The 26,793-nt window shown below is 43.0% G+C and overlaps 1 protein-coding gene across 7 annotated transcripts; it reads left to right on the forward strand.

The window, feature by feature from the left end:
* The first annotated feature begins 1,421 nt into the window (after window positions 1-1,421).
* On the forward strand, window positions 1,422-26,793 carry PRMT9 (protein arginine methyltransferase 9). 7 transcript variants are annotated; one of them, XM_030563618.1, is made up of 14 exons: window positions 1,422-1,439; window positions 2,137-2,307; window positions 3,167-3,367; window positions 3,898-4,046; window positions 5,730-5,966; window positions 6,935-7,102; window positions 11,208-11,310; window positions 17,662-17,768; window positions 18,506-18,698; window positions 20,798-20,981; window positions 21,376-22,084; window positions 25,020-25,173; window positions 25,649-25,771; window positions 26,007-26,793. In XM_030563618.1, exons 2-14 carry the CDS (start codon window positions 2,296-2,298, stop codon window positions 26,220-26,222), a joined length of 2,556 nt encoding a protein of 851 aa, XP_030419478.1. In that variant the 5' UTR covers window positions 1,422-1,439; window positions 2,137-2,295; the 3' UTR covers window positions 26,223-26,793. The 7 variants fall into 7 exon arrangements, with proteins under 7 accessions (XP_030419478.1, XP_030419480.1, XP_030419477.1 ...); XM_030563620.1 differs by lacking the exons at window positions 1,422-1,439; window positions 2,137-2,307 and adding exons at window positions 1,470-1,833; window positions 2,561-2,614; XM_030563617.1 differs by lacking the exon at window positions 1,422-1,439 and adding an exon at window positions 1,470-1,696.

The raw sequence follows: 26,793 nt of genomic DNA on the forward strand, positions 1-26,793 counted from the left end.
CCACCAGCTTCTCTCTTCCTTCTGCCCAGACCCCAGTGCACCTCCGGCTCCAGGTAGTCTCTGCTTCCAACCACCTGTGGGGCTTCACCTGTCTCCCTGGAACTGAGCCACCTAGGACTGATGCAGAAGCCTGGCCAGTCTTGGCCAGTTGGGGGAGAGGAACAAATGTGTGGGGGGCTTGGCTGGGCCCTTCCAGGCAAGTGGGTCCCGAGGGAGCCCAGGTGGGGCAGGCCTTGGCCTGGCTGATCATGCCACTTCTGAGGAGTTGGAGTGATTCCCCTGGCAGCTCAGCCTGGCAATCACAGTCACCTCCCAAAAGGGCCAGTGAGTGGGGCCAAGAGGCAGGGCATGGGGGAGTGGGTCTATGAGGGTTGGGGGGGGGTGATGCTGGGCTGAGGGGGCAGAGATCTCTGTGTGTTGGGGCACTAGGGAGTGGAGGTTCTGTGTGGGGTGCTGGGCAGTTGTGGTGTTGTGCAGGGCACTGTGCATGTGTAATGGGGTTGGGGTGTGTGTGCTGGGCATAGCAGATCCAGGGGGGCTTTGGCAATAGGGAATTGGGGGCAGGGGTGTTCTGGTGTTGGGCGGGGGCTGTGTGGCATAACATGGGCTCACCCCCGATGGGAAGGGGCATGTGGGCAACACTGGGTCAGGCGGGCCATTGTGCATCTGGCAACTGCCGGTTTGTAAATAGCGCCCTGGCACTGGGCTGGGCGGAGCATGGCTGCCCTGCTATGCCATGCCCCATTGCCCCTGGCTGGCTCCTTGCTTTGGGGACTGAACTCCCTGGGGCCAGGCCCACAAAAGGTTAATCCAGCCCTGCTTGAGGTAAGTGCCTTCCCATGCCCCAGCCCTGATCAAAAAGTTTGCCCACTCCTCTTCTGGCTGCTCTTTTCCCTGTGCCTCCACATCCTAGCACCCCCTTCCCCCCAAAGTCCCACAGGGTTGTGGGACCACCTCATCAATATCCTCCTATTGATGGGGTGGTCCCTCCTGAGGGCTACCCTTCACACCAGGAGGAGGAAGCCAGACTGCGGTTTATCCAATCATGCCTCTGAGATGGGTCCACTGACTCCCTAGATGCCTTTGAGGAGCATTGGGTGCTAGTGGGGACTCTCTTCTTGGTGTCGCCCATTGGGATCCCTCATTTTCAACCGATCATCTCACTCTCACTCCCATTGGTTAATTTATTGTCCTCGGGCTTGAAATCAATTGTAGCCTGCGCTTAGCAGGTCCTCCCCACGAGCCCCTCTCCTGTCCCTGCCTGTCTGGCCCCGTGCGCGGTGATCGGCTCTCCCCGCTCCATCCCCGTGAGGGCAGGGCGCACCCCTCCCCAAGTAAGGGCAGCGGATTCACCAGACGTTACTGAGCATGCTCAGTTCTCCCGAGCACGTTCAGTGACCTCCAGGTTGCCCGTCGCAAAGTGACGTCACACTGGCCGGGTGAGCGGCGGCGCGCGGCGCGGCTTCCCGGGCTTCACTTCTGCGCGTGGGCGAGCGATGTGCTGAGACGCGCACGGCCCGGCGCTGCGTGCGGCCTCTGGCGGGACCTGGCGTCTTACGCCCAGGTTGTAACTGCAAGGCAGGGTCGCCGCCCGGCGCAAAAATGGCGGCCCCCGGCTGGCGCGTCCGCCGCTGGCTCCGGATCTGTGCTGTGGGCCGAGCCGTAAGCAGCCAGGCCCGCCGGAAGAATCGCTGAGGTGACCAACCCTCGTCTCCCCCGCTCCCTACCGCGTGCTACACCTCCTGGATCGCTCTCAGCACTGCCGCCCCAGGCTGCTGCTTCCCAGGCAGGAGCTCGTCTCCTCCCTCGCAGGCACCATTTCCTCAGATCGATGTGCGTCAACCCCCCCCCTTGCCCTGCCCTGTTCGTCTGCTCTACCGTATACGCTCATTTCTTCACAGAGGGGAACATTCGACCCCCCTCATATGCTCATTCTGTCACACAGAGGGTACATCTGTGTCTCGTATGCCCCTGCACCCAGGGCATTTTTAGAGAATAAATACAAAAATAAAAGGAAATGGCCACTGTGCCCATTTAATGTAGGCAGTACAAGTAGTTGGATGATTCTTGCAGCATGACTGCCAAGCAGACATAAAATAGAACAAACAGGTACTGAGGAAAATTGTTTTCCCGCAGGGTTTGGCAGGAGGGAAATCCCACCAGCCTGATACATGTGAAAGTGCTTCTGCAGAAAATGCATGGATATCAACATGGCTCTGTTGCAGCTTTTCCAGTGTCTGGCACTCATTTCCTCCCATAGGAACAATACTTTCCCGCCATAGAGTTGATCAACAGATGTTTACATTGGTATTTTAAAGTATATCCATCATCTGAACTTTTCTCTTACTGTTCTGTTTTCTCTTTATTTAATCCATTTCTTCAGATAACTACGTCATGTCTGTCATACTCATGTTACATAGATAGATGGAATTACATAACTGCAGAATAGTTGATGAATTTTCATGTGGATTACTGTTATTTTTTTGTGGTGTAATACATCTTGAAAACATCTCTGCTGATGTAACTATATTGGAAACTTGCTTTTTGCATTATCTTTCAGTCCTGGGATATAGTCTGAAAATCCTGAAGGCAGGACTAGGGCCTATATATGGAAGTAAGCATTTAAAATTAAAGGAGGCACTATTTCACAAAATGTGGCATAAGATTATACACAAATTCCTATGACATTTTTCCATGTTATTGTTATGGAAAAAGTCATAACTTGTTGCTCTTAGATGTTAAGTACAAAGTAGGTTGTCCTCAGTATCCCTTTATGGAAACTATTTTGTCTTGGTATATGTTACACCAGTTGTATTACTGAAAAAGTTTAATTGTAAATTTTTTGGGTAGCTAAGCTTGAAATTGCGTGTGTATATATAAGTTTATAAAAACAAGTTGATCCTCCAGAAACATGCTAAAAGGTTTTCAAAAGTTTAGTAGAAAAAGTTGTAGGCCTTGTAGAGACTTGTACACATGTTTAACAGTGGAAATAACTCAGAATGTGTAAAGTTAAGCAGATCATCAACTCTTTGTAGGATCAGGGGGACCTTCTTCACTGCATGCTAGAATTTTAAAATATTTTGACCTGTTACTTTTATTTGCAACTTACAATACTCTAGGATAAGAATCCTTTTTTTGTTTTCTTTTTGTTTATGGGAATACACAGTTAATTTTCTTCAAAATGCCCAACTCTAATACCAAATCTCATCGTGGCCACCAAGGTGGTCAGGAAGCTGGCAGACGTGAGCTGGTTTCCAGATCTTTACAGAGTGCTCAGCATTATCTGGAAGATCAGGATTTTGGAACTGCATATGCCCATTATCTCCTGGTACTAAATCTAGCTCCTGAGCTAAAAAATGATGTCAGGGTGAGTGCTTTTTGAATTATTTTAGACAGTCCAATCTCAATTATATTTTTTCACTATTTAACTTTCTAATGAACAGATGTTGCTTTATTTTGTGTGTAACTTATTTTGAAGAATGGAAAGGAGAATTAAAGAGAAACAGAGCAGTGTTATGGATGACTCCGTAATTTGGTTAACCAGAGCTGTATGTGCTTCAGGGATAGGGTTCGACTCATTTAATCTTAAAAGTTGAGTGAATTTAGGGGTTCGTAAAAATGAGGCGCTATTAGAACTGGCTTGCACTGTGCAAACTTTCTACATATAGCTCTGAGACATGTTAAGCTGTGTGCTGATTAGAGGTAAGGGTAGATGAAGTACTAGGAATAGACTACCTCACTGGAGAACCTAAGCTAACACTTCCAGCATTATGGAAATAACTGCTCATGTTCGTTTCAGAACTAATTTCATCCTGTCTCCTCTAAGTTTCCAGTGTCTTCAATTTCCTGCTTTTGATATGCTATTACTGAGTTAGCAATATTTGCGTCACTTTTCAGGAAACTTTCCAGTTTACCCTCTTCAAATGGGCTGAAGAGCTAGCTTCTCTTGCACGAATTCAAGATTTATTTAACTGCTATGAGCAGGCCCTTGAACTGTTTCCTAATGATGAAATAATATGTAATAGTATGGGGGAACATCTCTTCAGGTTGGTAGTAATCTATATTCAATTTTTTTTAGATGCTCTATTTATTATTAATTAGTAATAAACATATAAGGATCTGATTCAGCTTTGCTGAATAGGTAGTATCTTTGAGCATGGGCACAATGTTACGTATGTAATACTGAATTTGAAATCTGTTAAATCAGTATAAATATATGTACAGTAGCCACTGCTTAAACATACTATTTAATCCTAAGAAATGCATTTGGTCTTTAAAAAATAATAAAAATATACTGCCTTTCAAATGTCATTTACCAACCCACGCAGTAGTTATTTAATAAAAAATTAGACCAGAATGGTTGAAAGCCACTGTGAAAGTTATAGTTTTGGGTAACTTACTTTTTGTAAATGGTTATGTTCCATGTTTCCGTAGGTGTTATGAAGATCCTTTACCTCTGCTCTGTTCTGTTTCTCCTAAAGATCCCACATTACAGCCAGTTCAGCTAAAGAAGGGCTAGTTCAGAATATGATTACCCTGTAAATCCCCTCTTCTTGGTTGGTTTGAGCCTTAGTCTTTGTTTAATAATCTAAAGCATTTCCCTTCCCTGTGTAGTTCCTAAAACGTGCTTCACATGCTGCCCCCACAGTGGTTCAAGTTCCTGCCAGCGTGTTGTGTTAGAATAGGACTTGGCCTTGAAACCATAATTCCTGACTGGAAATCCAGACCACTGCTATTAGAGTGGTCCGCTCTGATTTTCTTTTTCAGAAATAAAGAGCAAAAAAACCCCTTTCTGACTATATTTTCCTTGGTTGTTTTTCTTAAATTTTAAAAATGTTAAATTTTTAATTGTTCCTGGATTGAGAGTTTCAGCCCAGAGCAATATTTTATGGTAATTAGAATCATGTTAAAATTGTGATCTAATGTAAACACTGTAACTCAAGCTGTGACAATTTGATATGAGCTGTGATGTCATACATTACACCTGGATTGGGTAATATCTTACTTTGCTTTGGTTTTTGGAGATTTGACGTGGCTCCATTCTGGCTTGCATTTCTCATTAACTGTTGCTGGTTTTATTGTGCAAATAATCCTTATAAGATGCCAGTTGTTTTACAGCAGCAAAGTCATGTATGAAATGGAGAGGTAGAAGCAGAGTACAATAAATGATATATTTTATGTATTTTTGTATTTAAATCACTAAGGGTAGTACTATAAATCTTATTTTATAAGATAACTTCATCCTTTTTGACACAGAACCACTATATCACTGGTTAAAGAACTTAAGTTTTATATCCTTTAAAATGTGAAAACATAGAGACTTTATGCAGTAGTGCTTCATAACTCAATTTTAGCCAAGTACATTGCTTGGTTTAATGAAAACATTATTTTATAAAGGAGCATATTTAGAGTAAAGGGATATTTCTCTGAAACAGTCTTGTAAATGATAAATTCCTATTTTCAACACTCTCTTAAATTAGTTAAAGCTCACTTTTTTTTTATAGTTTGCCCAAGGTGTACCTCCCCCAATATGAAGACATAACCCTTAAAGCAAAATAAAGTAGCTTTCAAATTGTGACTATAACAGTTATTAAAAACAACAGTACTTAACAATTCAGTAACAAATGCCTAAAAATGTGGTGATTTTTCCCAACATCTTCAAGTTTCAGATATCTGGAAGCCAACTGTATACTTCCTGCTTATTATTTATTTGTCATTTTTACTATTAGAATGGGCTTTAGAGATGAAGCAGCTGGATATTTTCACAAAGCACTGAAGCTAAACCCTGACTTTGCTGATGCAAAGGAGAATTTTTACCGTGTTGCAAACTGGCTGGTAGAACGTTGGCACTTTATCATGCTTAATGACACCAACAGGAATCTGATTTACCAGAAAGCGATTGAGAAGGTGGTCCGCTCTGGTTGCAGAACTGTTCTAGATATTGGAGCAGGAACAGGAATACTGAGGTTTGTCATAAATGCATGTTTAACGTAAACTATATTAATATAAATATACTTGCTTTTTAGCAGTCATTGTCATGTATTTTACATTATCCTTTGTGAAAAAACTGAAAATTAATTTTCATATATTATTAAAACAAAGCTTAAGGAAGGAAAGACACTACTAGAATTGTTATTGTGAAGCGAGTACCTAGAACTGTGTCACTAATGATATGTCTGGTATCTACATGCTGATTTAATACATGTTCATTCAGTCACAATGTTGAATTGGAAAACATACCTTGCAGTGATAACTAAACAGATTGGGCTCCTGGAGTCTAACAGAGAGATGATTAAGGAATGATTTGGTCACAGTACATAAGTACCTGTGTGAGGAAGAAAAAGTTGATAATGGGCTCTTCTATGTAACACATAAAGGTATAGCAAGATCCAATGGCTGGAAGCTGAAATTCAAATTCAAACCAGAAATAAGGTGCAGATTTTTAACAGTGAGCATAAATAACCAGTGGAACATCTTATCAAGGACAGTGGTGGATTCTCCATCACTGGCAATTTTTAAATCAAGACTGGATGTTTTTCCTAACAGATACGCTTTAGTTCACATAGGAATTAGTTCAGGGAGGTCCTGTGGCCTTGTACATGAGGTCAGACTAGATGATCACTGTATTTGCTTTGGTTTTATAGCGTATGAATTACTGCCTTTATGTCATACATATTATCTTTGTAGTAGATTTGGACTAACTGTACTGCTGATAATACAGAGTATACTGGGGAATCAGATATCTACCCAAGTGCTATAGTTTGCATTAGTACTGATATCAGATACTAGTAATAGTATTAAGAATATGAAATAAATGCTACAGTAAATGTAAATATACTTAAAAAAAATCAGACTTTTCTTACCTAAAATTATTTCTAATTGAAATTTTGATAAGAATAAACTAATTCCTGTGGTGTTTTCTGTTATTTTGCAGTATGTTTGCCAAGAAGGCTGGTGCACCTTGCGTCTATGCCTGTGAGTTGTCGAAGACCATGTATGAACTTGCTTGTGATGTGGTAGCAGCAAATAATATGGAAGGAGAGATCAAACTTCTGCCTATAAAGTCTCTTGATATAGAAATTCCAAAGCACATACCTGAAAGGTAGCTTAAAATAGCCTACTGTGATATCTTCTTATTTCAGTTTTGTTCATGAAAGTGGAGAACTGCACAATGTAACATACACAGAAAATAATTGTCTATTGAAATGGTACTTAAGAATTCTCACAATTTGTCTGTTAGATTAATATTTCTCTGTCATAGAAGGCCATATTTAACTGTATTGCAAGTAATGTTTCACTGTTCAATATTAGAGTAAACTTCATTCATTCAAACCATTTCCCTACCAGGTAAAGCATTTGGACAGACAACCGGAAAGGAGACAAAGAGTTAAAAATAGAACAATACACTCAGTTAGGTCAGTGTCTGGTTGTCAGTCAGGAGTCTTCCTCCTCCTGTTCTTGGAAATTTTTTGGCAGTAGCTTTTGTGTTTGCTGTCGGGATTGGTAAGTCTGGTTAGCTGTTTAGGTCCATTCATTTTCAACAATGCCAGACCATTCTTTAATGACTGTAAGGTTCTTTACATCATAAAGGTTCCAGGAGAATAATTCTACATCATTATCTTTCAGATTAGTTCCACTGTAGACATCTATGTACAGTAGGTGTTTTGAGTCCACAATTCCAAGAAATTACTGTCCTAGAGATTTTACAAAAGCTTAACTACTTAGTCAAGAGGGAAAAAAAGCTAATTCTAGATCCTGCAATGTGCTACATCTGTTGACTTTAATGGATACTCTTCACCTATTTGGAGTGCTTTCTAATGGCATGATCCTAAAAATAAGTTTAGGGGGATAAAGCAAAAGGAAAGATGGAACCCAGTCCAATATAAATCTGGGATGAATATCTATGATTTCAAAAGGTTCATAGTTTCAAAAGGTTGTCTACTAAGTTTAAAATCTATCCCATATTTTGTTTAGGTGCAGTGAGAAGATAAATTACCTTACCAGCTTAAACCAAAGACTTCAGAGTAATTTGCATTTTAAAAATTTAGCCTTGTATCTTCAAAATTCAGTTGGTGTTTCTCAAAATATATATACTTCACTGCTGGAGTAATCATAATGTGATTAATGGATTCCAAAGCCAGAAGGGACAGCTGTGACCATCCAGCCTGACTTCCTGTATAACACAGGCCATAGAAATTCTCCAGTATACACCTCTACCCCAATATAACACAACCTGATATAACACGGGTTCGCATACAATGCAGTAAAGCTCTGACATGCTGCTCTGAGCAGCATGTTAAGGGTGCCAGGCCGGGGCTGAGGGATTGGATAAGGGGCAGAGGGTCTCGGGGGCAGTCAGAGGCTCCCCCCCTCCCAGGGTCTAGGAGGCAGGAGCTGTGGGGGGCCCCACAGTTCCAGAATGGCCCGGGGGATTAGCAGGGGGCCGGGAGCAGCCCACTCCACTTCTCTCGCCCCGACCCCAGATGTGTCGCTCCGGGGGATGGGGCTTGGAGGAAGGGATTTCCCCCCCCCCGCTCCCTCCCCCCCAAGACTCACCAGCGGAAGCGGAGCAGCCTGGCCCCAGCTTGCTCCGCTCTGCCAGCTCCCAGCCGGGGCTCTCCGCTTCCTGCCGCAGGTGAGTGCGGGACCTTTCCCCAAATGTGACCTCCCGCCCCTTAGCAACATGGCTGGGGCTGGGGCTGGGGCAGCATCGCTCTGCTTTCTGCCGCTGGTGAGTGCGGAGGGCGTCCTTTCCCTAACCTCCCCACACTCACCAGCAGCAGGAAGCGGAGCACCGCAGCTGGGAAGTGGCAGAGTGGAATGGGATGGGGCCGCATTGCTTTGCTTCCCACCATAGATGAGTTCAGAGAGCGTCCTTTCCCCAACCTCCCCACACTCACCAGCAGTGGGAAGTGGAGCAGCCTGGCCCCAGCCTGCTCTACTCCACCAGCTCCCAGCTGCGGCACTCCTCTTCCCGCCACAGATGAGTGCGGGAGGCATCCTTTCCCCAACCTCCCCACACTCACTGATGGTGGGAGGTGGGAGGTGGCTGAGTGGAGTGGGCTGGGGCCATGTTGCTCCCATTCCCGCCGTTGCCAGTAAGTGCCTGTCCGGGGGCGGGAGGTGTGGATAGGGGTCACAGCAGTCAGGGTACAGGGAGCAGGGGGGTTGGGTAGGAATTGGGGCCCTGGGGGTGATTAGGGACAGGGGTCTCTGAAGGAAGTGGTCAGGGAACAAAGAACACCAAAGCAAGTTCGATAAAACACGGTCTCACCTATAACACGGTGAGATTTTGTGTCTTCTGAGAACATCGGGGTAGAGATGTAATTCCTTTTGAACTAGAGAATATCTTTTTTTAAAAAACCAGACATCCAATCTTGATTTAAAATTACCAAGTGATTGAGACTCCACCACAACTCTTGGTAAGTTGTTCCAATTGTTAATTATCCTCACTGTTAAAAATTTAGGCCTTATTTCTGATCGGAATTTGTCTAACTTTAGATTCTGGCCATTGGATTGCCATTGGACACAAGTCATTGGTGGACTTGCATCCTAAAAGTTTGACATCTTTGTTTATTTTGAGAGACTTTTGTACTTAAGAAAACTTTCAAGTTTACCATGCTTAAATACAATTTTTTTTCACATGTTTAATAACTTTTTAGCCATATTTTCTAATTACCAAATATGTTTACATGTGTATTTTGCTCTGGTACATCTTGTACTTAATTCTGCAATTAATTATAATGTCAAGTTTGGAAGATCTCGCTGATTTCTGTAGTAGGTCTGAGATGCCATAAACAAAGGATTTTAACTTCATTACTGAAAGGAAATTTGTTGTATTCAGGAGTGAGACAAGATGTAAGGGGATCCGCATATGAGGTGGACATTTCTTGGTGACCTCTAGGAGGTTGGTGGGAATTGCCCTTTTGCAGATCCTCCACCCTGAGGTTGGAGAAGTTTAAGCAGCACAGAGGGCTGCTTTAGACACTGGGCTGAAGTAATTATCTTCAGGGCCATGTTACAACTGCTCCCAGTGGATTCTAGTTCTGACACATTTCTCCCACCACACATTCCTCTGCAGAGCACCTCACACTTGTTGCTGGCAGCTAGCACAATGATTTCATTCTTAGCAAGTTCAGGTTCTCTGGTAGCTTTCAGAAAAGGGCATATTTTTGTCCGGTTTATAAGATTTCTAATATTGGTAACTTCATATTGTCTTTATTCACACTTAAACGTATTCATGTAGCATCAGTATATTTTAGCTTTATTTTCTGTTTTTGTCTTGAAAGATGTATATATGTATTTGCTCTACAGTTGTCCTCTCATCTTTATTGCTAGTATGTCCTTTTGTATGGTGGTTATGGGTTAAACAGTAGTCTCGCTTTAACCGAATTATAATGTATTTAAAAAACTTTGTTGATTAGGCTACTGAGTCCACTCAGTATCCCAGAAAGCTGTTGGAGTTGGCAAACCACAGTTTGACCTAGCATTTTAGTTTTCAGCACATCTGGTTAAGAATTGTTTTCAAGTGGGATGTTTCCGGGGAGCTGTAAGTTTAAATAGCAGAAATCTATTAAGGGTTGCTGGTGTAGACTCAGCACTATTTTACTGCACCTTATTCATCATTTCAGCCTTGTTGCTGTTGATAGTATTGAGATTTAAGATGAATCCAAGATTAATATAGGTGCCTTAGCTTTTAGTCTCAAATTAAATTAGTAATTTAAAGGTAATATGTGGCCACTAATCTTTTTTCATGTCCTGCCTAGAAGTTGCATTGAAAGTATAACTATAAAATTGCACTGTTTGCATGCTTATAACAAACTGATGATAGAGAGAAAATTTTATGGAATCTCCTTCAAGTGCTAATCACTGTTTAATTTATTTTACATGTAAGCATGTGTTTTAGGATATAGTCTGCCATATTTCAAGTCTGTTTGAAAGGTCCTATTTATTTTTTTGTTAGTCTTAGGTTCTTCTCATACCTAAAGATTCATAAGCATTGTCTGGAAAGTTTCATGGTAAATTGTTGCTCAGAGTTTATAAACTTGTTATAACAACCACTTAAAATATGTCCCTCTGCTGGATGTGTTTTGCTTTTCGCTTACATGAATTAATTCTTTAATAGCACAGCTTTTTATCAACATTTGCTGCCTCTAGACTCAGTTTACTAACTGTAACTACCTTTTCTTAAAAACAATTTTTTGTAGAGTTTCTCTGGTTGTCACAGAAACGGTAGATGCAGGTTTGTTTGGAGAAGGGATTGTGGAGAGTTTGATACATGCTTGGGAGCATTTGCTTTTACAACCAAAGGTAGGTGATATACTCAGATACTCCTAAATCAGAACCACGTTGAGACATACATACTTAATACATCCTTATTATGAATGTTGCACTTTTCCTAATGCTTAGACAATTGATGATTTATTTTTAAATTTGAGTTACATTAATGCTTGTGAAAGTGAGATTTTACAGCCTTGTTGGCAAAAGTACTGTATCATACCTGTTATGTCAGTAGACAAACAGTGACAATGCCGTGTGAATGACACTGCCTTATCAATGTTTTTCAACACTAACCTGGCAGGAGTAGCATACAGAGGGTAGTTCAGTCTTTGTGGTTCTTCAGTCCTTGACCTCTGTGTCTATCAGTGTGTGTGTTGTGGACACCTGTCTATTGCAAACCAGACTGAAACCTATTAATTTAATATTAAGACACAAAACAGCTATCAGAAGGCCATGCAGTCAGTAGAGATCTAGGCTGGATTTGAAACAGCAGCCGAGAAAGAAAAGGGTTCACTGTGACTGAAACCAAAATCACCTCGTATGTTAACTAATAAAAACTTGTATCCATCTGCTTCTAACACTAGAGGGCATTCTGTTATCAGTCTGTTAAATCTTCCAGTTCACCCTTATTTTATATTATTTAATAATTCCTTGGTGAGTCATTTGAAAAGCTAGAAGTTGCTAGATGCACCTTGCCTTTAAGACTATGTAAATGTAACTCCCCTCCCCTGCACCAAAAACACCCACCTCTACTTTTTACCTGTGTCTGAGGGTATGGCTACACTTACAGTTTTGCAGCGCTGGTAGTTACAGCTGTGTTAGTACAGCTCTGTAGGGCCAGCGCTGCAGAGTGGCCACACTTACAGCAACCAGCGCTGCAGTGTGGCCACATTTACAGCACTTGCAGCGCTGTTGGGAGTAGTGCATTGTGGGCAGCTATCCCACAGAGCACCTCGTCCCATTTTGGCGCTGTGGCTTGTGGGAAGGGGAAGGAAGTGTGCGGGTCTTTCCGCTTCCTGTTCCAACGCCCCGTGGTGCTTTGCTACACATTCCGAGCAGTTTGGCAGCATTGTGATTCTGCCGTGCGATTTCTGCGGTTTTTGTTATAAATGGAGCCTGAGCTGCTGAGGACCTTGCTGATGAATGTTGCCAGCACATCACGCATGGCAGTGGAGCTATTCCTTCAGCTGCAAAGTGAGAGTAACAGTGACAGTGAGGAGTCAGACGATGATATTGAATCGCCTGACGGTGAAGACACTAAATTGCTTGTGGCAGCAACAGACGGGCTCAGCACCGTGGAACGGCGCCTTTGGGCTCGGGAAACCAGCACTCAGTGGTGGGATCACATCATCCTGCAATCTTGGGATGACGAGCAGTGGCTGCAGAACTTTCGGATGAGAAAACCACTTTCATGGCACTGTGTGCTGAGCTTGCCCCTACCCTCCGGCGCAGGGACACGAGATTGAGAGCTGCCCTGCCAGTGGAGAAGCGGGTGGCTATTGCAATCTGGAAGCTGGCAACTCCAGACTGCTTCCGATCGGTGGCGAACCAGTTTGGAGTGGGAAAGTCTACCGTTGGAATGGTGCTGATGCAAGTTTGCACAGCCATTAATCGCACCCTGCTAAGAAGAACCGTGACTCTTGGGAACGTGCAGGACATTGTGGATGGCTTTGCAGAAATGGGTTTCCCTAACTGTGGAGGGGCAATAGATGGGATGCATATTCCTATTCTGTCACAACTCCACCTGGCATCAGAGTACGTTAATCGCAAGGGGTATTTCTCCGTGGTTCTGCAAGTGCTTGTGGATCACTGTGGGCGTTTCACTGACATTTACTCAGGATGGCCTGGAAAGGTGCACGATGCATGCATCTTTAGGAACAGTTCCCTGTTCAGGAGGCTGAGGGCCGGGACTTTTTTCCCAGACCGCAAGATCACAGTAGGGGACGTCGAAATGCCCACTGTGATCCTTGGAGACCCCGCTTACCCCTTAATGCCATGGCTCATGAAACCGTATACAGGGAAGCTTGACAGGAGCAAGGACCGGTTCACCTACAGGCTGAGCCGGTGCAGAATGTCTGTGGAGTGTGCTTTTGGCCGTTTAAAAGCCCTTTGGAGATGTCTTTACGGGAAGCTAGATTTGGGGGAAAGCAGCATCTCCGCTGTTATATCCGCGTGCTGTACCCTCCATAATATTTGTGAAGGGAAGGGTGAAAGATTCAGTGAGGAATGGACCTCCGAGGTTCGACGCCTAGAGGATGAGTTTGCTCAGCCAGAGAGCAGGGCTAATAGGGAGGCCCAGGAAAGGGCTTCAAGGATTAGGGATGCTTTAAGGGAGCAATTTGATGCTGAGAGCCAACAGTAATGTTTGGTGCATTTGATGTGCTTTGCTTTACCTTGGGGTACAATATTTACCACTTCCAGCAATAATATAACGTAGTGAAAAAGAAAAAAAATTCTTTATTCAACATTCAGTACTTAAAAGGCAAGGGGGTCGGGGTGGTGGACTGTACATTCACAGGTTTGAATATGTCCTATTTTGATCACTATTCAATGTCTGCTGCACTTCAGGATTACTATGCTGCAGGGTAATGGGGGTGGAGTGAACAGGGTAAGAATTATAGTTATCAGGGCTGGTAGGTGATCGTACAGGTGTTGGGGGCAGCTGGGGGTAATAAGAAACTGGCTGCTGGAGAAAGTTGTTTTGTGGAAATACTGGGGAACAAGAAAGAGGGCTTTGGGAGGGCTGTGGGTTACAACGGTACATATTTGTCTGCATGGCTACGAGAGACTCGAAAGACTCAGTTTGGCGAGCCAGGAGGCTTATCATCTGCTTTGTGGTTTTTTTGGCAGACAATTCCTTTCTCCTGCTTTCTGTTTGCCTCCATTCATGTACACTCTGTCTCCATTCATACATTTTCTCTCTCCATTCCTGTGTCTTCCTACTTTCTCTGTTGTAATGACTCATAACTGATTTGATCAATTCCTCTTTTGATTTTCTGGGATTTCGTCTCAAGTTCTGCAATCTACGTGAGGCCGGTGATCCGGCTGCATTAGTCAAGGTCACTAGAAAAAAGAGAGAGAGAACCATGTAATACACAGAGGCTACATTGTTTATTATCACACAGTGAAGGACTTTTTAGACTTTTGGTGGCATCCTTCTCACATACCTCACATAACACAGAGAGGGCAGGGAAGCTAAAGTCATGGTGAACAATGGGGTGAGTGGTTTTCCCCCGAGTTCCCCTTGGGAGTGGGAATTGACCGATGGGTCACTGGGGTTTATCTGCAATGGGTACAGGAGGTAGCTGGTGTCCTGAACAGGGGACACTAGTGAACAGGAAGGTGGCGAGCTGCTGGGGGGCGGTGTGTTGGGCTTTGGTACGCGTTCACGCCGTCCTGCTGGTGAGGGGGGGAGGGGGGAACGCACCGCAGTGCTGGATGCCTGCTTGGAGGGGGGTGCATAACACCAGAGCATACCGCGGGGCTAGCTACGTGCTGGGAGGGGGGTGGGGAACACCAGAGCGCACCGCGGTGCTGGATGCCTGCTTGGAGGGGGGTGCATAACACCGGAGCACACTGCAGGGCTAGCTAAGTGCTGGGAGGAGGGCGGGGAACACCGGAGCGCACCGGGGTTCTGGATGCCTGCTGGGAGGGGGGTGCATAACACCGGAGCGCACCGCGTGGCTGGCTACGTGCTTGGACCGGGGGGGGGGGTAAACAACAGAGCGCAATGGGCTGGGGAAACGCGAACCTGGCGCCCTGCACTCAAGTATCCCTAAATTCTCAACAGGGTTTCCTACTGCCAGACATATCACTGCTGCGTGTTACCTGGGAAGAGAGGGAGGGTCTTCTACAGCAATGTGGATACCGCCCTGGCCCCTATGCAGCTTGCCTGTGTGCAGCCATGGTCCCCCCACCCCTCGCTGCACCGTGGATCAGACGAGTTAGCCTGACCGGGACAAGGACCACAGTGGCTCTCCCGATCAACTTGAGAAAGCAAATTGCAAACGCTCTGGCTGCAACTTTTCAAGAGATTACCGAGGCAGATTACAGAGACGTGATAGAGCAAATCAATGGGCTATTCCACGTTTAGGCATGCATGCAGGCAGCCATAACCCAAACCCTCCTCTCCCAAAACATAAAAATCTGCTTACCCTGAGCACGATCCTCAGTTTCTTCCTCACCATCAACTTCCTGCTGCTGCGACTGGCTAGCCTCCTTCTGGCTTGAGAAGAGCTCCTGGCTGCATGTGTACTGGGACTCCAGGGTGTCTCCCTCCACGCCAGTAGCCTGCACTGTCGCTTCCTCTACACCCTCCCCCACTTCTCCCTGCTCTGAACTCTCCATCGTGGTCCTCGGATTGGCAGTGGGGTCACACCCAAGTATGGCATCCAGCTCCTGGTAAAAACGGCAGGTTGTGGGGGCAGCTCCTGAGCGGCGATTTCCCTCACGAGCTTTGCAGTAAGCACTCCTCAGCTCATTTTGACCCTGCACTGCAACGCTTCCCGTTCATGGCCCCTTCTCATCAAAGACTGCGATATCTGCCCATAGGTATCATAATTTCTCCTTCTGGAGCGCAGCTGTGCTTGCACAGCCTCCTCTCCCCAAACACTTATGAGGTCCTGCAGCTCTGCATTGGTCCATGCTGGGGCTCGTTTGGTGCGTGGAGGCATGGTCGCTGATTGATTGATTGATTGAGTAATTGCACTCCACACCTGGCTGAGCAAACAGGAAGGGGATTTTTAAAATTCCCGGGGCATTTAAAGGAGGGGTCAGGTGAGCCCAGGACAGTGGAATTTGCATGATTACCAGAGAGGCTTCTAAGGTATGCTGGGACACCTACTTATGCCACGGAGATCAATAAAAACGCTAGTGGGTGTCTACACTTGCTGACCAGCGCTGGATGACCAGTGCTGGATCCTTTACACCCGAGGCTCGACCGGGTGTACAGCCAGCGCTGCAACCAGGGAGTTGCAGCGCTGGCCGTGCTGTGCAAGTGTGTACACATCCTAAGTTGCAGCGCTGTAACCCCCTCACCAGCGCTGCAACTCTGTAGTGTAGCCAAGGCCTGACAAACTTCTGTTTAGGTCTCATGAAATAATGGGATGCAGTCTGTGAAAAGTTACAGGATCTAGTTCTTCTTTTATGTTTCCCTCCCAAACAAAAAGAAAAAAATTACCTTAAAATCACCATCTAGATGAAGGTTTTTTTTATCTTCTGTATTAGACTGAAATTGATGACCTCTAGTGTTATAAAACAGGAATAGTTTGATCTATTTATTATGCATGTTTTTAGCTAACTTGTATTCCTTCAAGTTAGGATCAAATACAGGGTTTAAAATTGCACAAGAAAATACAATGAGCTGTCACACACAACTGGTGTGTAAATAATTGAAAGTTTATGTGTAGCTCCATAAGAGGGTAGTTTTAGATGTACTAAACATAAGAACTATTTATGAGGTTCCTTCTTTCGATTCACTCTCTTTCTGCCATGTTTATGTTGTCATTCAGTGAGTTTATATATATTGATCAGCAGCTTGTTTATGTTGGACAGTGAAGAGAGAAAAAAGACAATAGAGAGAAAGCTAACCTATATCTAAAATACAAAGACTTGACTAGAACAAGATAAGCGTGGAAAATAAATATTTGAGAAAAAGTATGCAGTTGATACAAGAGAAACAACGAATGCTGAAAGATAGGTGGTAAAAGCAAAGTATTTTAAAAACACATATTGAAGCTATCAAATTAATTACTGGGAAGTTATCAAGATAAGCAGGGGATAGACTCAAAATCACATTGGGGAGCATGACGTATTAGAAACTATCAGTTGAGAATTCATATTTAATACAGATTGGCATTATTGAGAAATAAGGAGTTTTGGAAAAATATTACTTTACAGTTAAACCTGGAACTGAAAATGGGATATTCTTCAGGCAGATACATAGGGGGGAAAAAACAAAAATACTATCTCCTAGTGAGTGACTCTTTAATATGCCATCAGTTTGTTGTGATGAAAGTGTATGCAAAGAAAAGGTACTTGTGCATGCAACAATATCAAAGGAGCATGTGAAATGCTATGAGAAATGAAAAAAGTGGGAAAATAACAACAGCTTCTAGAGTTTTCATCCTTCAGTATATATAATATACAATTGGCTGTTTTTCCAGGAAAAGGGGCATAATTTAATTCACTGCATTTGCACAAAAAATTGAATTGACTGCAATTACAAAAAAAATTTAAAACATCTTTAGTCTTGAGAATATTTATTAAAGTTTTTGAGATAATAATGAACGACACAGAGAAATAACAAACTTAAACTCAGCAATACCAGTGGAAATGAGTCTTCATCTCATTATGCCATCTTATTTATTTACATTTTCACAGCCTAAAAATCAAGACATTGGCCCAGAAGACTATGGTCAAGTTATTCCTGCAGGTGCTAATGTATTTGGGATGGCAGTGGAATGCAAAGAGATACGTAGACATCACAGGTGTGTTTATACTTTGACAGGATTTGGAGCTCACGTTTGACAGATTTAGGAAAAGAATGTGATCAATTTAAACAAAAAGGAAATATTTTTTTATTTTCCATTCACTGAACACAAATATTTGTATGTCTTATTTTGTGTGTGTGTGTAGTTAAATGAGACCACCAACTTAAGCAGCTGTGAAAGTATGAACAGAATTTCTGTATGGTTGAGTGACTGAGCTGGTACTGATTAACTTTTAGGTCTGTGTCTAACTCCTGAAAGAGGTGAATGTTTACTATTCTAGGAACAACTACCAACAGTGACTATTATCACACTACATACTCAATATGTTCAAAAAGAACAGGAGTACTTGTGGCACCTTAGAGACTAAGAAATTTATTTGAGCATAAGCTTTCATGGGCTACAGTCCACTTCTTTGGATGCATAGAATGGAACATATAGTGAGGAGATATATTTACACATACAGAGAGCATGAAAAGGTGGGAGTTGTCTTACCAACTCTGAGAGGCCAATTAAGTAAGAAGAAAAAAAACAGCCCAGTATAGACAGTTTGATAAGAAGTGAGAGAATATTTACGTGGGGAGATAGATTCAGTGTTTGTAATGACTCAGCCATTCTCAGTCTCTTTTCAAGCCTAAGTTGATATGTTCAGTGTTCAAGGGGAAGGATTGTGTATAGCTTTGATTTGTCTAATTTAGGCTTCTTTGTGGTTTTCTTCCTCCCTGCTCCCCTCCTAGGGTGGGAGTACAAGAAGTTGCCTGTGTGCATTTGGCAGAAACGGTTGAGTTCTGTAGTCCAACACGTGCTTCTGTGAACTCGGAGGAAACTATTGAACCTTACACCACAGAAAAACTCAGTAGAGTTCCTGGGGGTTATATTCCGCTAACAGAACCCTTTCAAGCCATGACAGTGGATTTCAACAATCTGGAGGTAATGATTTCTTCACTGTCTTACATCCTAAAAGAAAAACACAAACCTGTAGAGCAGCTGATGCAGAGCCAAAAATCTGGCTTGTTTCTAAGGGTATTTATTCATTGCAGTTCAGCTGGGTGATAGTTATCTGAGTCTGAGCACCCAAATTAGCCTATGCTGGGTGTGAATAGCCACACTGCAAAGCCATACCTGAGTTAATGTGTGCTCACTGGGGCTGCACTCACCCGTATGCATCATTAGGACTTCTAGGGGTATATCTCGTGGTTCCTTGTGCTGCAGGATTCTTTCCCAGTGAATTATAGAAGAACTTTTCTGTCCTTCTGGGAGGGAATTGTGGGAAAGCTGTCAGCACTCAAGTGACTTAGCTGCATTCTCACTGGAAAGTGGACAGGTTACCAGTCTGAGTGAAAGTGTCACCTGAGCTCTTGGCTGTAGCCCCAGTTAGGCCAGCTAGTCTGGGTTGAAAGCATCAATTAACATGGGTGAGAGGGTTTTTGTGTGTGACTAGAAGTAGAGATGGGGACAACATCCAAGAAAGACCCTGAGGAACTCTGCAGTAAAGACATACCCTAAGTAAATTTATTAAATGTGGTGTTACATATTTGTCCATATGCCTGTGACTTATTGGCTCATTTTTACCACTAGAATTTCAATATATAAATGAGTTGTGACTGATCAGATTTCAACTACAATTATAGGAGTGCATTTGAATTATTGAGGATGACACAGGAAGGAGAGTATTTTATATTTAAAGTCAAAACATTACCACTTAACAATGAGCTGCTTATAGATGGTTGCAGTGGAGGGTGGGATAAGTCACCATTCAAAACAACTCATGCCTTTTTTTTCCCCCCATGCAAACTATTTTGTACATCTACATTTTGACAATGCAGATAAGTTTATTTTGTGTGTATGTGTAATGCCGACAGACCCCGGTCATCAGCGGACAGAATCGAACAGGGGACCTCTGGAGCTTAGTGCATGAGCCTCTATCTCATGAGCTAAAAGCCACCTGACTGGTAGCTAAGGCTGTAGAGCAGACTCGTTTTAACTCTGTGTAACTGGTCTCAGTGCCACGAGATGGGACAGAACAGCACCCCCAGAAGGTGTGTGGGTTACATATGCACAAAATAGAGCTGAATTGGGGTGTAGGTCTCTGAGCCAGTGATGGCCATGCAGACTGAAAGGGTGATACATTTTGATGCTGGTACATCTCTTTCTGGTTTGTTGATCCGTGGAGAGGAGTTTGCACCAAAGTGGTGAGCCAAAGCTTAAAATAAATTGTTATAGAGAGAAAATCATTCTTGGCTACTGATTGGTTGGGAATTGCTATGTTCTGTATTGGTAACTTTCCCTGTTCACCTTATCTGACATCTAAGGTCAACATATGAAGTAAAGCAAAGCTCTTGAATATATTACAGGGAACTATGCTGCAACAACCTCTGTCTTTTCCAGTTCTGGCTGCTCTGATAAACAATTAGTGTCTTGTCAAATGCTTAATCTTGAACAAGTTATCCTCAACTTGTGCCTATATATATATTTAATCTTGCAGAATACAGTTGAGAAGATCCTAGAAATAATGTGAAACTCTCTAAACTATTTATTACCTAGATCTTCAAATAAAGCAAATTCCAGCCTTACTGTGTGAAGAGGTATAGATATAATATACAGCAGGTGAAAACAAATGTATTCATTTTCATTTATTTGGAACAATGAATACTCATGACTGTGCAGCTTTTTGCCACCAGCAATCTGTTGGCAATGGAGTTACCTCTGCGTATACTGGCAACTCACTCGTTTCTCCCCCCCCTCCTCCCCATGCCCATGGTTGGGTCTCAAATAGTGTCATTCAAACATTCCCTTTTTAAAAACAAACAAACAAAAACTAACAGTTGGGAGCAGGGTTACATATCAAAGTATGAAATTCAGAAATAAAATTAATTGCATTTGGGGTTAATTCTAAAAACAGGCTCTGAACTTACATTCCCAACAGTAAAAAGGAATCTGATATGCATTGCGTTCTCAACATTAGTCAGCCACCACTCTTGGGGAAAGAGATACTCAAGTTTTATTTCTCTTTTTACCATCTTGATCAGGAATTGAAAAGCCTGGCAACTAGGAAGCCTTGCAAGATCAGCATATCTGTCACTCAAGGAGGCGTGCTGGATGCTATTGTGGTATGGTTTGTACTACAGCTTGATGATGAGCACAGTCTGTCTACAAGTCCCAGTGAGGAAACTTGCTGGGAACAAGCAGTCTACCCTGTGCAGGGCCTTCCTGGTATGTGGATTTTCCATGGCAATACTGTTAACATTTTATTTGATAGCATCCTTTAAAGACTAGTTACTATCAATTTGCCTCCGAGATAAGGGAACAAACATATTAGGGAAAAAGGACCATGTGTCACTAAACATAGCAGAATCCTTATTTCTCTTCCTCAGTCTCCCTGATCATTCCTTGGAATCCTTACTTCATTATTAACTTAGTTAGCCTTTCCCCACCCATCACTGTCCCTCTTCTCTCCTCCTGCTGTGTCAGTAGTTTCCTAATAGTAAATGGAAAATGGCTCTAGTGTAGTTTTTGCTTCCTAAAACCACAGATTAGGCATTTGTATGGACACTCCCTTATAATTTCTGAAAGTTATTAATGTACCATTTTGTACTTTTTTGATAAGATTATTCTGTGAAACCTGGAGACACTGTGATGATGGAAGTATGCTGCCAAGATTGCTACTTGAGGATCCAGAAGATTTCTGTTTTGACTTCAGAGTATGGGATGGACATTGAAAGGGAGAACACACTGTCTTCTGGCAATGAGGCTGAACTATGTAGTGCTTTGGCTAGTCTTCAAACTACTAGCACACTGGATGGCATGGGGCAGGAATGCATGCTGGAATCCACTGAAATTGCACTTCTAAACAATGTGCCATACCATGAATGCTTTAATGCTGCCATTGGCAAAGTGTTGTCATCCTTGATCCCAACGAGAGAATCTCTGTCAATGGATGTTGATGGTCACAATAGAGAGATGAACTTTGAAAAGAGTCAAAACAAGAATTCCTCATATACAACTCATGACCCTTTGTATGTATTGGATGTGTCTGAGGGCTTTTCGATTCTGCCAATAATTGCTGGCAAACTTGGGCCAGTTAAAGCTTACAGTTCTGTTGAAAAAGAGCAGCATCAAATAGCCCTTAACATAATTTCAGAAGCCAACCATTTCCCTAAAGAAACATTAGAGTTTTGGCTCAGCCACTTAGAGGATGAGAGTGTGATGTTACGGAGACCCAAATCAGACAAACTGTGGAGTATTATAATTCTGGATGTCATAGAGACTTCAGGTTTAATCCAGCAGGAGGTGATGGAAAAGGCAGCAATATCCAGGTACTGTATGACATTTATAAATCTTCTGAAGGTCATAGAGAACCTTCCTAGTAATTCCAAGCTTCAACCTGTCTGACCAAAGGAGGGAGAGAAATTATTTAACCTCAGTACGAGTGTGGACATAAGAAGAAATGGATATAAACTGGCCATCAGGAAGTTTAGACTTGAAATTAGACAAAGATTTCTAACTGTGAGAGAAGTGAAGTTCTGGAAAAGCCTTCCAAGGGGAGCAGTGGGGGCAGGAGACATATCTGGCTTCAAGACTAAGCTTGATAAATTTATGAAGGGGATGGTATGATGGGATAGCCTAATTTTGGCAATTAATTGATCTTTTGACTATTAGCAGTAAATATGCCTGATGGGATGTTAGATGGGGTGGGATCTGAGTTACTACAGAGAATTCTTTCCTGGGTGTCTGGCTGGTGAGTCTTGCCTACATGCTCAGGGTTTAGCTGATCGCCATATTTGTGGTTGGGAAGGAATTTTCCTCCAGGGCAGATTGGCAGAGGCCCTGGGGGGTTTTCACCTTCCTCTGCAGCGTGGGGCATGGATCACTTGCTGGAGGATTCTCTGCACCTTGAAGTCTTTAAACCATGATTTGAGAACTTCAGTAGCTCGGAGATAGGTTAAGGGTTTGATACAGGAGTGGGGGAGTGAGATTCTGTGGCCTGTGTTGTGCAGGAGGTCAGATTAAACGATAATAATGGTCCCTTCTGACCTTTAAGTCTTTGATTCTAGTTAGTGATAAATTTCTGTAAAATTTAAATAATTTATGTGATTTAAACAAAACAAAAAAAACCCAAGGGAAAATCTTATGCTTAGCATACCAGAAATCTGAACAACCATTGTCTTGTTAACAGCTGAAGCCTGAAATTTTAAGAGAACTGACTGATAGAACAAGCTCAGAATCTTGTACTTTTCAAGTTGCTGTGGAACAGACTGAAATCTGCCAGAAACAGATACATGTGAGCTAGAACAGAGATAGAGAAAAAGTGATAGCTAACAAGCAAAAAGATAACACAAAGCAAGAGAAAAATGAAGAAAATACAGGACAAAATAATAGAAAATAGCAAGAAGGGCAAAAACAAACTGGGAGGAATATTAAAGAAAGGATGAATCTTCAGTTTTAGAGGGTTTTTATTGGGATGGTATGTGTAACATTTTCATCTATTCATCCAGACCTTTAGTGAGGTCAGGATAATAATAGCCAAGGGGGGTTGATTGTGTCATATCTAAATTCACATCAGTTGTCAGAGACTGTAAACATGTGGCTAAGAAGGAAGTCTCTCTGTTTTTGCCATTTGTTGTTCCTGCTAGTGCCTTTGTGAAGAGACCTCTGCTAGAAAACAAGAACACAAAGTTAATGCAGAATTAAATACCTACATGCTGCTGCTCTTGACAGCTCAGCGGTCTGTGTCAGGGAACTGAAGAAGCCTTTGAGTTTAGCACAAGCATACTGTTTACTTTGTTCTTGTGTGTATTGAGAATGATTTAGTTAAATATTTAAAACATTGCTGGCATCCCACATCTGGGTGATTTTATCTAATTAGCACTACCCTGGGCACATCATGGATTAACTGAATTCCTGCCATTTTCATTCTGCGCAAGGGACTGACTTTCAGGCAGGATCCCACTCTCCTGAACAGTGCCCTGCTGATCTCTTTCCCAGCACCCTCTGGCTTCCAGTTTTATTAACAGCTTCAGTTGCCATTTTTTCACAATCCTTCAGTATTGTCTAAGGAATCACAATGTTGTAAATAAACCAGGCCTTGTATTTGAAGCCTGAATAGCCTATAACACCATCTTAATAAAATAACTACCTTCAACATAAGAATGGCCATGCCAGGTAAGAACAATGATCCATCTAACCTAGTATCCTGACTTCCAACAGTGGCCAGTGCCAGATGTTTCAAAGAGAATGAACAGAACAGAGCAATTATCAAGTGACCTGGACATCCGGTCCCAGCGTCTGGCAGGGCACTGGCCTGGAAGGGTAGGGCTTGCACTGACAGAATGGCGTGTCTCCAGTGCTCATCCACTTGACCTGTCATTGTTCTTCACTGGGTATTTTATATTTTGAGATCCCCAAGTCAAAGACAAACTAAGATCAACCAGCCTTCAAAGAAAATGAATCCTGGTATAATACAGTGGAGAATTTGACAAGGTATTTTAGATTGGGAGTAATCTGAATAGATGTTAGACCCTAATTCGGGGAAGCACTTAAACACTTCTGACTTCAGTGGAACTTAAGTGCCCATCCTGAATCAAGACATTAACGCAGTCAGTTTAGTTCAGGGGTGGGCAAAATATAGCCTGCAGGCTGGATCCGACCCATGGCCGTTTTAAGCCGGCCTGTGAGCTCCTGCTGGGGTGCCCGGTCGGGGGCCACACACACGGCTCGGCCCTGCTTCAGTTCTCCGGCCAGGGCGCCGGGTTGGGGGCCGCACCATGTGGCTCCTGGAAGCCATGGCATGGCCCCACTCCGAGAGTTATGGGTCACTCCATGCCTAGGAGCTGGAGAAGGGACATGCCACTGCTTCCAGGAGCCACTTGAGGCCAGTGCTGCTCGGAGCCTGCACCCCTGAGCCTCTCCCCGCACCCCAACCCTCTGCCACAGCCCTGATCCCCCTCCTGCACTCCAAACCTTCATCCCCAGCCCCACCCAAATTTGCACCCCTTCCCGCATCCCTGCCCCAGCTCTCATCCCCCTCCTGCCCTCTGAACGCCTTGGCTCAGCCGAGAGCACCCTCCTACGCCTCAGAGCCCGCACTCTCTCTCACACCCCAACCCCAATTTTGTGAGCATTCATGGCCCGCTATACAATTTCCATTCCCCGATGTGGCCCTCACGCAAAAAAATTTGCCCACCTCTGGTTTAGTTTCTTACTAACAGGAGAAGACATTTTGGCAATAAACATTTCTCTCTCTCTTTACAGGTGTTTGCTTCACTCTGGAGGAAAGATATTCCCACAATACGTGGTGATGTATGGGATGCTTGTAGAATCACAATCCTTAGTACTTGAAAGTGCAGTTCAAGGGACTGAACCCACACTTGGGTTTAATATAGCACCTTTTATCAACCAGTTCAAGGTAGGACGTTAACGACGTGCTTCAATATCAAGCATAGCTCTCAAAACCCATAAATGCCTAACTGAGGGCCACAATCACAATATAAGGAATTTAAGAAAAAGCAGTGCTGGAAGTATTAATGATGTTGGATTAATTTCTTCAGTATTTTTTGTAACCTAAATTCTGTGCATAGATACTGATGTAAATTTACTATAATAGAAGTCAAGAGAGATGCTTCAGGTAGGGCAGAAGTGATTTGTGATCTGATATGGAGAGCAGTAAAAGTTACGACTTTCAACACTTCAGTGTTCAGAAAAACAGCTTTGGTAGGAGACTGATTCCTTATGTAACTTGTGTCACAAGGACCAGATTTTAAAAAGGATTAGCAGTGAGTTATTTTAGCAGTTCAGTTCCTTTAGGAAACAGTGCAATAATTCAGAGATTGAAAGTTGCTGTTGTATAATTAAGCCTGAAAGCCTGGTATATTCTTCCTCAGGTGCCTGTTCGTGTGTTTTTGGATCTCGCCACATTACCATGCGTGCCCTTAAGCAAGCCAACAGAACTGCTAAGACTAGATCTCATGAATCCCTATTTGAACAGCTCCAGTAGAGAAGTAAAGGTAAATCGAGCACACACTTCTTCTCTCCCCCCCCCCCCCCACTTCAATTCCTCATTACTATGGTTGAAAAATTCAGTACAAAAGCTATTTCAATGCAGGCCACTTTGAAGTAGATTTGAACAGTTTGAACCACTGTATTTGATTTTCTTGGTGATCTGGACACTGCCATAATCGAAATAAAATCAGTGAAAAATTAGAGTTCTACTTCCTTAAACATCCTCTTTTCATTTTTTAGGTGCAAGTTTCTAAGTCTGGCCACGTCACTGCCATTCCATTTTGGTATCATATACATCTAGATGAAGATATTTATTTGGATACGTCAAGTGATTCCTCCCACTGGAAACAAGCTGCAGTTGTTCTTGACAAACCAATCCAAGTTCAGCTTGGAGACGAACTTGTGCTCAACATTCAGCACTATAAAAGTAATGTCAGCATCACTGTAAAGCAGTGAAGAGTAGTCACTTGGAATCTGGTTCTAATGCTCAAATCAAAGAAAATTATTTTGGTTTAAATATAATTATCTATGCACACTGGCACAATGGCTCAGCATTTGAGATGTTTAATAGAAGATGAACATAAAATCTAGGTTTTATGTTTTGGCCCAAAAGGGTTTTTTATTATTGATTACAAATATTTTGTTTGTTTTAAGAGGACCTATTGATGAACTACAAGCCATTGTGCAAGGACATCTTGAACTGTTATAGTGAAGTCATGTCTTGCTCAGCAGCAGGAAGCTTCATTCTTAACTGAATTGATTAGTTCTCCAATTTTCCTTTGTACAAGCTGCAGAGGAAGCTGTAATTTGTTACAGGAGGCTCACAAATTTGTTTTTGTGTAAGGTGCTTAGATACCTTAGTAAATGCTGTATAAATATCTACATACAGAGAATGCAATATTGTGAAACAACTAGATCCTCCCCTCAATCCCACACCTTCTTTGTGGCAACTATTTTAAGTTACATTAAGTGGTATTAAGGAGGCAGTTTTGAAATAAATTCATGAATACCCTATGTCGCTATGTTC

Source organism: Gopherus evgoodei, chromosome 5 (assembly GCF_007399415.2).
Source record: "Gopherus evgoodei ecotype Sinaloan lineage chromosome 5, rGopEvg1_v1.p, whole genome shotgun sequence".
NCBI lineage: Eukaryota > Metazoa > Chordata > Testudines > Testudinidae > Gopherus > Gopherus evgoodei.

Coding starts and splice junctions, on each gene's coding strand:
- PRMT9 (XM_030563618.1), top strand. Junction 7,103..11,207: donor CCAAAGCACATACCTGAAAG/GTAGCTTAAAAT, acceptor AATTTTTTGTAG/AGTTTCTCTGGTTGTCACAG. Junction 11,311..17,661: donor ATTTGCTTTTACAACCAAAG/GTAGGTGATATA, acceptor ACATTTTCACAG/CCTAAAAATCAAGACATTGG.